The sequence below is a fragment of the Periplaneta americana genome, chromosome 4, assembly GCF_040183065.1.
Source record: "Periplaneta americana isolate PAMFEO1 chromosome 4, P.americana_PAMFEO1_priV1, whole genome shotgun sequence".
In the NCBI taxonomy this organism is placed as follows: Eukaryota; Metazoa; Arthropoda; class Insecta; order Blattodea; family Blattidae; genus Periplaneta; species Periplaneta americana.
The window spans coordinates 183,588,084-183,600,759 of record NC_091120.1 but is presented as its reverse complement, the minus strand read 5'-3'; the positions used below and the strand labels follow the sequence as shown (position 1 = coordinate 183,600,759).

General features: G+C 37.4%; 1 protein-coding gene across 1 annotated transcript in view; it reads right to left on the bottom strand.

Moving 5' to 3' along the window:
• Positions 1–12,676, bottom strand: part of LOC138698977 (lipase member K-like) — a 62,846-nt gene that overhangs the window by 15,310 nt on the left and 34,860 nt on the right. Inside the window, exons 5-6 of the mRNA XM_069825165.1 lie at positions 5,757–5,915; positions 656–740 (exon numbers count right to left, since the gene is read on the bottom strand). Coding sequence (XP_069681266.1) covers positions 656–740; positions 5,757–5,915 — 244 coding nt within the window. The remainder of the gene's footprint in view (positions 1–655; positions 741–5,756; positions 5,916–12,676) is intronic.

Genomic DNA, 12,676 nt, shown 5'->3' with positions numbered 1-12,676 from the left:
ACGTCGCAGCACACTTTTATTAAAATCCTCTAATTCAGAGACTGTTTTTTTCACGACGATGATATTTTCCAGAAGAACGAAACGTGGAAGTTCCACTCATATTAAAAGATTTGTTTCCTACACTAACAATTTTTTGTACGGCTCGCAATCCCACACCACATGCTTCTGCAGTCGTCCCTGCGCGTTGGACGTTGCAGCACCATGATGCCCAGCAGAGTTCTGCTCGTTAATGTTTTAATATAATTATACACCTTAAACACTATTTACCGCGTCTGCCTGTGCAGTATTTGTCTTTTTATAGTACTCCTTCCATTTATTTATCTTACACATACACAGTATATGTTAGTTTTACTTATTCGATGTTTTAAAACACTCACACGTGAACAAAGTAACTCGAGAAGCACTTGTTACTGACTGATTCTGATTGGCTCTCTTGTTCAAGCTTGTGACGTCACATGCCATACAGGCCACGGCGCATCTAGTAGCCGCCCGCCTTCCGAATTGCCGTCTAGTCTAATGGAAAATACAATTGATTCCATTTTAATGTTTAATTTGAAGCTATCTTCCATACTCTAAACTTCATTCGCGGCCTTTAGTATTGGTCCAACATAGTCTGAAAATGTTATTTAGAATGAGAAATTGTATGAATTCTTACCAGATTTATTGAGCTGTACCAAATGCATCATTTGCTTGACGGGCGCTCCCGAAAATGCGTTGTTTATATACACAGCAATGAAAGACTGTAAATAAAATAGCATGAAGTAAGTAAACAATATGTTTTCTTCAACCATTACGTTCATTTTAATTGTATTTCATGTTGTTCTTAACTGCAAACCATAGGGGAGATCAAATCATCAATGTTCTCATATGCCACAATTCTACCAGGATATGAGCTCTCATACACACACATTAAATAATGTAAAATATTAATGTTAGTAAGACACGAGCTACTGTGTGATTGCGATTTTGGTCTGGAGCACTGTAAGTAAATACATAGCCTATAGATATTTCACATTAATAGGAATATTGCTTTGAATGTAGTCATTCAAGAGAGTGCAAACCTCATTGGGCCCTTTTCTTCCAAGACCTTCATGATACGTGTAGAATTGGGATTTTCCTGTTTTAAGATTTTTTATACCAAACACAAAACACCAGAGTTGTCTCAAGGAAAATATCTCTTGGACCGGAATGTGAGGCAACACCTTTCTTCGTTTAGCAGGAAGAAGTACTAGTTTCATCGTTTGACGCCATTTTACTCATGATACATATTTTTTCCTCTAGATGGCAGGGACAACAAACTCGAATTCCTTATGAGAAGGGAACAAGTCGTGGACTAAGCTCCTTTTCAAAGTAAACGTGAAAATTAAAGTGTTCAAATCTAGACTAAGGAGATGCGGGACCTGTCCCTTTTTGATGCAGAATGAAAGAATATGCCGAAATTAGTATGACTACAGTCTTAACTCATTTTTTCCAAAACTGTGACTTATTCCTTTTTCATATTTAGTGATTCAGTATGTTATATTGGAAAAAAAGCAAGAATGAGTACAATTCTATTAAACTTATTTGTTTGGAATAACTCAAAGAATAACCCTCTGAAATTAATTAAATTATTTACGGTTCACTCTGTGTGTCACTAACCCTTAGATGATCTTGTTCAGGAAAATAAAGCTGTCAAGAATTCTACCAACGAAACCCAATCGCTTATTCAAGGGAACGTATGGAATTTGTTGTGAACAATGCAAAAGTAAAGATACATTTTCTGCACGCGTTTTGTTTTTCCCTGCCACTTTCATTTTATTTTCTGTAATATTATTTCATCGCACATGAATAGCCTTTGTTCATAAAAATTGCAATTAATATAAAAAACTCACTCCACACTTAAATATATGTTAATACTTAATACTTGACCTAATTGTGACCATTCATCCACAGAGAATCCTAAGACACGGACAACTACCAGCGCCCGGTACCTCAGAACATGACTTAATTTACGTAGAATACTCGCTTCAGTGTCCTACATGGATATCCAAGATAATATCTTACAGGGACATGAATAACATTGACGAAACTCAACTTACAGCTGACGCTTTAGAAATGCCTTTGAATTCTATTTGGAACTTACATACTGTTAATGAGAAAGTGGAAGCTTTCAATTATATGGTACTACAACTATACAACAAACATGTACCCGTAAAGACTAGACGAGTATCCAGACTTCCTGTCCCGTGGATGACCGACATAATAAGAGAACTAATGGCGAGAAGGATGCGCCTTTTCGTACTTATAAACGTCACAAAACCGCTAATAACGGGCAGTATTACAAAAGCCTGAGAAACAGAACGACGCAAATAATATGCAATGCCAAAATCCAGCATAGCCCCAGACTTATCGAACCTGAAACCACAGCAAATATCTTATGGAAAAACCTACGGACAATGGGTCTAGGTAAACAAAAACCACAGACTGAGACTATTAGCATTTCACTCGACGAACTAAATGACCATTATACTTCGTCACCACCCATTTGTCCTGACAGTGTCACATAACAAGTTATAAATTAACTCATATCCCGACCTCCCCCTATGCGTGAGAAATTTTTTTCTGTCTGATGTATCTCCTAGAGACATAATTAAATCTTTAAAACCTATCAAAACAAAAGCACAAGACACCGACGGTATTACCGCAATAACGCTTAATAAAATAATCGACATTGTTTATCCAACTCTTACACATATCGTCAACGCTTCTCTTATCACATCCTCCTACCCTGTACAATGGAAATATGCTCTTGTTCGACCCGTCCCTAAAGTCACTCAGCCTACCACTCCTACCGACTACAGACCAATAAGTATTCTTCCGACATTATCTAAGGTACTAGAACGTATAGGCCACAGGCAGCTCACCGACTAGAGCCCGGACGAGAAGTTATGGCATCGGCGCGAGGGACGCATTTTAGTTCGTTTGCTTGGACTCGCCCTCACACTCAACTGGAGGGGTGTTGGGTTAGTTGGTTGTAAACGGAATACCAATTCCATTGAAAAGCGTGTGTGCAAGAGTACTGGCTGCCACTGGTATTTCAAAGCGAACCTTGGCAAGAATCAGGAAAGAAGGGAAAAAATATTGAGGCAGGAACAGCAGATCTTTCTCCAGTCCGGAAAAATCACAGCCGAAGAAGAAGATTGTTGCAGCTGTAGACAGTTTTGATGAGGAAGTCATAAGAAGACTCATTTATAATTTCTACGCTACGCATAAGCAGAGGCCGACTCTGCAATCGCTTCTTCCAAGAATGAATATCAGTGTATGATTATGTGAAGAAAGTAGAGATTAATTACATTGAAATTGAGCACGTGATGGACAGTATTTTTTAGAACATTTCCATAAGAATAAGAATGTAAAGATGGAATACCGGGCGTAATTCCATTAGGTACCTTCGGACTCTTGAGTAGGAAAGTGGTGATACTAAGGTAAGACGAATGTTTTTAGAAAGAGATGAAATGGATATGCCTGCCGCTCTGAGCTTGAGAACCGTAACCCAAACAACCCCCACTCCTGTACCCTGCTGGGCGGCAATTTAAAACTTCGCGCATGTTGGTGCCATAATCTCCTTGACCCACTCCAGTCTGGTTTCAGACCAAATCATAGCACCTCTACGTCCTACAAAAGATCACTGAAGATCCTCGTGGAGCTATAGACAGACACGAAGTGACCATATTATCACTACTGGACTTTTCTCGAGCATTTGAGACTATCGATATTGATATACTTATTGCAAAGCATAAAATGTTACATTTATCAGAAACGGCAATCATGTGGATGGAGTATTACCTTCGCGATCGCCATCAATGTGTGTCTCACAATAATCGGGTTTCTTCATAGCGAGACGTGAAGACAGGAATCCCTCAAGAATCTGTACTAGGGCCTCTACTTTTCGCAGTTTAGATTAACAACATCTCTACTGTCCTTAAACATTGTCAGCACCATCACTATGCAGATGATCTTCAGAGATATATACATTCACGACAAAACTCAATTAATGATAGCCTATCAAAATTAAATCACGATCTTACGTTAGTCAGCTAGAAAATGGGGCTAAACCTTAATCCAAGTAAAATGCAAGTAATTCTACTATGACATCAAAGATTACTATCTTCCATCAGCATTAATACACTTTTGCCAGTGACTTTAAATAATATTATAATACCATTCAGTACTACCGTTAAAAACTTAGGTTTCCATTTCGACTCTAATCTCAGCTGGAATGCACAGATAAAATATGTCTAACAAAACTTTGTCGATCTTGCAGTCATTGAAAAGAGTGAACACTTTCTTTCCTTCCAAACTGATATAGATCTTGATACAGACCCTGGTGATGCCTTACTTTGACTATTGCGACGTTTTGTATAGTGATCTTAGTGTTGAATTGTCATTGGGGCTTCAGCGTGTTCATAATGCTTGTGTCCGTTTCATTTTTAACAGTCGTCGCTTTGATCATGTCTCCGAGTATTTCTTACAATTATCTTGGCTTCATTTACAAGAGAGACATTCAGTTCATTCACTCTGTTTGCTGTATCAGATTTTAAATAATTCCACACCTACTGTATTTACCTAATTCCTCGCTTCACACTTTTAGCATCCCACCACAACCGTGATACGCGTTCACAGCATAACTTTGTTCTATCAATTCCATATCATGAAACATCTGTCCACTCTCCTTCGTTCACAATACACACAGCCCGTTCCTGGAATTCCTTGTCACAGGACGTCAGGGGCAATCGGAGTCTAAAATCTTTTAAGCACACTCTACTTAGAAATGTTTTTATTGAACAGAACTAGACTCTTGCGGATGTCCCTAAATAGTCTTAAATGACTAAGTTTTTATTTTTGTCCTCTCTCTTTTGGCGGCCGGGTAGCTCAGTTGGTAGAGCAGCTGGCTACGGACTGGAGGTCCGGGGTTCGATCCCAGGTGGTGACAGGATTTTTTCTCTTTGCTAAACTTTCAGAACGGCCCCGAGGTTCACTCAGCCTCCTATAAAATTTAGTACCGGGTCTTTCCCGGAGGTAAAAGGCGGTCAGAGCGTGGTGCCGACCACACCACCTCATTCTAGTGCCGAGGTCATGGAAAGCATGGAGCTCTACCTCCATCCCCCACAAGTGCCTTCATGGCATGTTACCTTATATCTTTTACCTTCTTTTTTTTTCCTTTTTATTCTTGATATTTTACTTAATCATTTGAATCTGTATGCGATATAGTACCATTTTACTATTCAACTTTTTATGTCTTGTAACCCACATATATTTCCCTATTAGTATATTAACTGTATAATATATCTCAAGTGAATTACTCATCGAATTTATCTTGAACAGACCATGTCTTATAAATTGTATACATTCCCCTTATGTTAAGTTACTGATTTTTATTGTATGTAATTTTCTACTTTATTTTATATTCTCCTTATGTTATGCAACTGATCTTGACTATTTGTAATTTTCTACTATATTTTATGTAATTTCTAAGGTATCTCCTTTTGTGTTGTCTTGTAAACTGTCACATAATTTTTGTACTTCATGTATATTATTGAAACCTGGTTGAGTGGAAGAGAAGGCCTTATGGGTTTAACTCTGCCAGGAAAAATAAAACAATAACTACTACTGCTACTACTACTACTACTACTACTACTACTGTTACTGCTGCTACTACAACTACAACTACTACTGCTACTGCTGCTATTACTACTACTGCTGCTACTACTACTTACTTGATTCATTTTTTGTAAGTCAATCTCCATAAATAATGTTAAAAATTTCTGGCAGATGACACTGATCACGGGCGTATCAATGCAGAGCAACTGGCCAATCTTTGACAGCACGTGCGGCATTGGTTTGATGTGGCTAAGACTGATCAGATTCAGGAGTTTCTGGAAAACGTAAAGATTATTAAATATTAACTACTATAGACCAATGTCATTTAACCTAGGACTCAAATATACAGTAATTATAGATCATTTACATTTGTCCCAATTGTGTCTAAGAAATTAGAACATTGTCTGAAAATTTAATTATGATTATTTTGAGGAGAATAAACTGCTTTTAACAGTGTGGGTTGAGACTGTGTCTTAGGCTTACTAATATGTTAATTACATTATGGAGATTACGCCCACTGTGTATTGAAAGGATTTTAACTATACTAAATAACAACAGGTTCTACTTTAATTTACTAAATTATAAATCTTAACTATACGGAACGTGATAATTAAATCACCCGATTTCAAGATTCGACCGAACAGCTTATAATTGTGAACTGAACAGAGCATACCTCGATACGGGACTCGGTGACGGAGTTCTTAACGCTTTAGGCCCGATTGTATAAACCATTTAATCTTAGATCAGAGGTTAAATTGAACCTTGTTTCAGCTGAACTTGGAATTTTGTGTTGTATAAAGTCTAATCTGAGATTAATTTGTCTCAAACTAAAGTCAACTTTGACTGAAGAAATTTCTCCGATTAAGTTAGATGATCCAAGTTCAGTTATTTCTTTTCTGTTTGAAATATACGAGTGACAGATTGTGCAAATAAAATATCCATTATTATTAATTTTAATAGATATGTTAGGTACATTTATATATATTTCTTTCAATTTCTTGCCTTAATACGCAAACATGCTTATATTTTATAAGGCTCTATCGTGTTCAGCAGTATCAAATAACATAACCTATAATTATATTATGTTTATAACAACCATTAATTATTAATGGATATGACAGGTGCATTCATAAATGTTCAATTAACCGTATTAATAAAGGAAAATTGTCGTTTTATAAAGCTTTATTATGTTTAGCAGTATCAAACACCATAACATGATAACAACTCGGAGAACAGTCAACCTTCTTCTTATTGTCCGCCATTATTTACATAGCACAAAAAACCAGTGTCTCCAACAGAATGTAATACGGAAAGTCGCCAAAAAGTAGTTGTAAAGTCGCTAGATTTCTCATTATCAACAAAGAAAGATTAAATTTTGTCACTATGGGGTGCTACAAAGGTCACTAAATCCCTATTTAAGCAATATAAAAGTTAAAAGTAATTGTTGTTGAAAAAGAGTTAAAGTCACTAGATTGGCAACACTGAACAAACCTGTGTAACATGGTCCGCACATCACGTATTTCACCTGTTTATGCGATGTTGCCAAATCCTTTTGACGTGAACTTAGATTGCATTTGAACCAAGATAATTTGATCGCAGAAAAGTTTTATACAATACAAGAAGTGTCTGAACTCGGTTCACTTTTCGATCTTCGATCAAAGTTGATCTTTAGTCAGGGAGTTTTATACAATTGGGCCTTAGACTTCTAACTTTATACCTATGCGATTTCGACCATTAGTGTGTGAGAGAGAAGGCAAAAACGTATTACGGCGAACGCCAGTAGGGGAAGTTATCCCCACCCGCGCCGCTCGGCACTTCGCTCGCATGCTCTCTCTCTCTACTGTCTCTCTCTACTATCTGTCCCGCTTCGATGGATCACTGCCTACCACTATGTAATACGCATTAGACAACTGTCCACAACCACAATGCAATACGCATTAGACAATACGCATTAGACAACTGTCTACAACATGTACTGACACAACACAACACAATGTAATGTGGTTTTCATTAAACAACACTCACCTGTTAACTTTGCATGTCCTCGAAGTAACACAATAGTCTTTTTTTCCCACAGGTTGGACACTCGTAATGAGAACACGTCTTCGGTACGGATCATCACTACACGTGGTTACGTCTGTACACGAAGTTGGACACGGACACAATGAAACCACCCCCGTAGTCAACCCCTACCAAGCGACATTCACAAGCCCACCAGTTTCTACCCACGCTATTCGGTCATTGTCCCCTTCTACAATACGTTATGGCAGTTCTCTTAAACATAAATAGATTCATTTTCCCTTCTACCCCCAACTCGCCTCGGTAGCCGAGAGGTCTAAAGCGTGAACAAAAGGCGTGCGTTTAGGCGTTTAGGTTTAGTTACGAACTTTCACGGATCGAATCTCTCCTCCTGCGAAGTCGTAAGAAAAAAAAAAGAGGGAGACATTAAGCAAGGAACAGAGAAGGAGAGACTGGGGAGAGAGAGAGAGAGAGAGAGTGACAGTGACAGGACGAAGTTCCTTTTGCTTCGTAGGTGTCGTTACTCTTTTTGTTCCACTTTCCTACACTAGATGTCACCCCACCCTAAACCCCTATTTTCACTCTTTCCCGCTAGGGTGTGTGGTGAGCTTCTAGGGGAAAAGTGGAAAGGGGACGTGGGCGGAGCTTTGCGTTCGCCATATTACGTTTTTCCCAGAAGGACTATGAAAGAGAGAGAAGAAAGACCATGCATGCGTAGAATAGCACCACAGTCTACTATATACAGTCGCGAAGCTCAATATGTAGTAAAAATGCAAACATCGGTAGTTGCCCACCACTAGGATCGCTACTATCGCCTCATCATCGCAGATCTCTCTCCTAGTAGACGACAAAATATGTTACACTTTCGTTGTGTTCTTTTGGAAATATTAACACCTTCCTTCCATTATTGAAATATTAAATGCATGAAGTTAATTTATTATTTTAATGAAGTATATTAAATTCCACCATAAACTCGAAGATACCTGCAAGAAATAAGTTAATATTATTTTTGTTTGTGCAAAACGAACTGAAATTTACTATAATCGCTTCACTGATTCAAGATTATAGCGATAACTAACAATGAAACCAGTAAATATTAATTTGCATTTCCCTTTACAACAATAATAATGGAAATATGAATTAATGGAGTAACTTACGTGTACCGGTACTTGTAGTGTAGGCTTACGTAGTTAACAAAGTGGGATGAGGTTAAGCAATAATAATCACACCATAATTGGAAATAAAACGTGATCAATAAATTTTATTGTAACAGACTTTTTCTACGACTCTAGTAAAGCAACAAATAAAGATAACAACAAAATTAACAGCTATAATTAAAAACATCCTTTGAAAAAAAAAAGTAGGCCTAAGCAATAATAATCCCACCAGAATTGAAAATAAAACGTGATCAATAAATTTCATTAAAACAAACTTAATTTTTCTACGTCTCTAGTAAAATATTATTATTCCAATTATTGTATTTTAGCCATTAACATTTTCATTACAACCAATAACGAACATTTCACAAGCATCAATGTGAAATACGACACAGTCCAAAGTCGACCGCGGACAGTCTATTGTTTCTAGTTGGTAACCGCTTGGAGCGCTTTATCACGAGATTTGCAAAAAAATCACCTCAAGCTTCGCGGCCACCACATTTCCAGAAAACATCAGTTTATCTGTTAGAGTAAGGAACACGTGTGCCTGTCTGGTGTTTCTAAAAGCGTATATTTCCAGCTTCTTTTGTGTTTATGTAACTTGTGAACCATAATATAATATGCAAATGTAGTCTTTCAGGTAAAGCTCCCTGTAAAGCAGATTTGAATAATTTTAAGGGAAAAAAGACCTGAAAGACTAGATTTGCATAATATATACGTACTGTGTACGTTAACAGCCTAGATCATATATGTAACAGATATGTCGGGGTTATAGGCTTTGAGGTTAACAACTTTTGTCAGGTTTACTACGCTGCAATCACATCATAATACCCATTTGAATTGCATTAGCGACTGTGCTGCCATCTCGTGTTCGTTTACAGCGGAGGGGTGGCGATGCTGGCGATTGTTCTCTTCAAAGTGCTGCCGATTTTAACGTAGCGAGGAGTTATATGTTACATATATGATCTAGGGTTAACAGATAACCACAATTCCAAGTCACACAGAGATTGTGTGCACTCGATGTGGGTCTCTGGCGTTTCGTCAGCCCACGCGAGTTGTGTGGATATAGAGGGAAAAGTTGAGACGGTCTCGGGTGGAGTTCCCGGGTAGCTCAGTTGGTAGAGCGCTGGTACGTTCAACCAGATGCCCCGGGATCGATACCCGGCCGCGGAACAATTTTTCCCTTGAAATTATTCATAATATAATAGTCAGGGTTAGGATTTACATGTATGTAATGAAATAGCTAAATATATGCAGTCTTAGAAAAACGTTTTATCGCCCAGATACATTCTTAGTCCCAAAAGGAGGCAGTGCGCATGAATAGATATACAACAAAACAAAACTAATTGTATTACCTCAACTAGTCCTCCTCTTGTGAACGAGGTCGCTCGTCCTCTGATCATGCGCACTGCCTCCTTTCTGGGACTTTAAATTGTCTGCGCAACAAAACTTTTTTCTAAGATTTTACTTACTATTATCCTGCGAAATTTATAAACTTGTACTTGCAATTTGGGAAAAGGAAATTGTACCAGAACAATGGAAGGAGTCCATAATCGTACCTATTTTTAAGAAGGGGGACAAGACTAACTGTAGTAACTTTCGAGGAATATCACTTTTGTTGACGTTGTACACAATTTTGTCGAATATCCTTCTGAGTAGATTAACTCCATATGTAGATGAAATTATTGGGGATCATCAGTGTGGTTTTAGGCGTAATAGATCGACTATTGATCAGAGTTTTTGTATTCGACAAATATTGGAGAAAAAATGGGAGTATAAGGGTACAGTACTCTTATAAATTGAGGGAAAGAACACAGAGGACGGACATTGGAAAGTTTTCTTTTCTCAATCGTACTATTAGAGACTGGAATGCTTTACCTGCAGACTTACTAAAGGCTTTACCAACAACCAAAAATGTATTTAAAAATAGGCTTAAGGACCTTACTAATAGACGGTAAATATACACAGTATTTAAAGGGTGTAATTGATATTTTGTTATTGAAATGTTCTATCAGTGAAGAATTATGTTGTGTCAGTGAAGTTATTGAGTAAGTGAAACGTGTTCCTGTCAGTGAAGCTTTATAGCTTATAGTGGCAGTGCAAAGTATTTGAAGAATGAAATGTTTTTGAAGTGTTAGTGAAATCAGGATAGAATCAGTTAAATGTGTCGTAGTTCCAGTGCAGTGAGTGAGTTGACAGCGAAATGAGTGTAGTGTTGAAAGGTACTTGTGCAGATATGAACATATCATACTCGTGGGTTTTAGTTCCATCTTAGTTTTAATATACAAATTAGATTTATTTCAAATGTTATTTTAACTGATCGTGCTTCATTTAATTTAGGTTGTTCCCTGTTATTATTATTATTATTATTATTAATTGTTAGTATTAATTATTAGTATTATTGTTAATTGTATTTTTTATTAATTGTGTTTATTGTTGTCTTTATTGAGTGTAATTAGTTACCACTGCCACCGGGTATAACCCATTGCAGTGTGAATACATACATGCATGCATACATACATACATATATATATATATATATATAGACATACATACAGTACATCAATTATTCATAGATTTCAAAAAGGCGTATGGCTCGGTTAAGAGAGAGGTTTTGTATAATATTCTTATTGAATTTGGTATTCCCAAGAAACTAGTCCGATTAATTAAAATGTGTCTTAGTGAAACTTACAGCAGAGTCCGTGTAGGCCAGTTTCTATCTGATGCTTTTCCAATTCACTGCGGGCTGAAGCAGGGAGATGCATTATCACCTTTACTTTTTAATTTCGCTCTAGAATATGCCATTAGGAAAGTTGAGGATAACAGAGAGGGTTTGGAATTGAACGGGTTACATCAGCTTCTTGTCTATGCGGATGACGTGAATATATTAGGAGAAAATCCACAAACGATTAGGGGAAACGTGGAAATTCTAGTTGAATCAAGTAAAGCGATAGGGTTGGAAGTAAATCCCGAAAAGACAAAGTATATGATTATGTCTCGTGACCAGAATATAGTATGAAATTGAACTATAAAAATTGGAGATTTATCCTTCGAAGAGGTGGAAAAATTCAAATATCCTGGAGCAACAGTAACAAACATAAATGACACTCGGGAGGAAATTAAACACAGAATAAATATGGGAACTGCGTGTTATTATTCGGTTGAGAAGCTTTTGTTGTCTAGTCTTCTGTCAAAAAATCTGAAAGTTAGAATTTATAAAACAGTTATATTACCGATTGTTCTGTATGGTTGTGAAACTTGGACTCTCACTTTGAGAGAGGAACAGAGATTAAGTGTGTTTGAGAATAAGGTGCTTAGGAAAATATTTGGGGCTAAGAGGGATGAAGTTACAGGAGAATGGAGAAAGTTACACAACACAGAGCTGCATGCATTTTATACTTCACCTGACATAATTAGGACCATGAAATCCAGACGTTTGAGATGGGTAGGACATGTAGCACGTATGGGCGAATCCAGAAATGCATATAGAGTGTTAGTTGGGAGGCCGGAGGGCAAAAGACCTTTGGGGTGGCCGAGACGTAGATGAGAAGATAATATTAAAATGGATTTGAGGGAGGTGGGATATGATGGTAGAGACTGGATTAATCTTGCTCAGGATAGGGACCAATGGCGGGCTTATGTGAGGGCGGCAATGAACCTCCGGGTTCCTTAAAAGCCAGTAAGTAAGTATTATCCTGCAATGTTCGAACATGAGAGAGGCACCCAAGATATTACAAACTTCGCCTTATTTCACATGAAAAATCTAATCACAAGATATGTGCTGGAATTGTATAGGGGTTAAAGCGAATATCTAACTTCGCCATATTCGATAAACTTGAACCGAACATAGTTCTGTAATG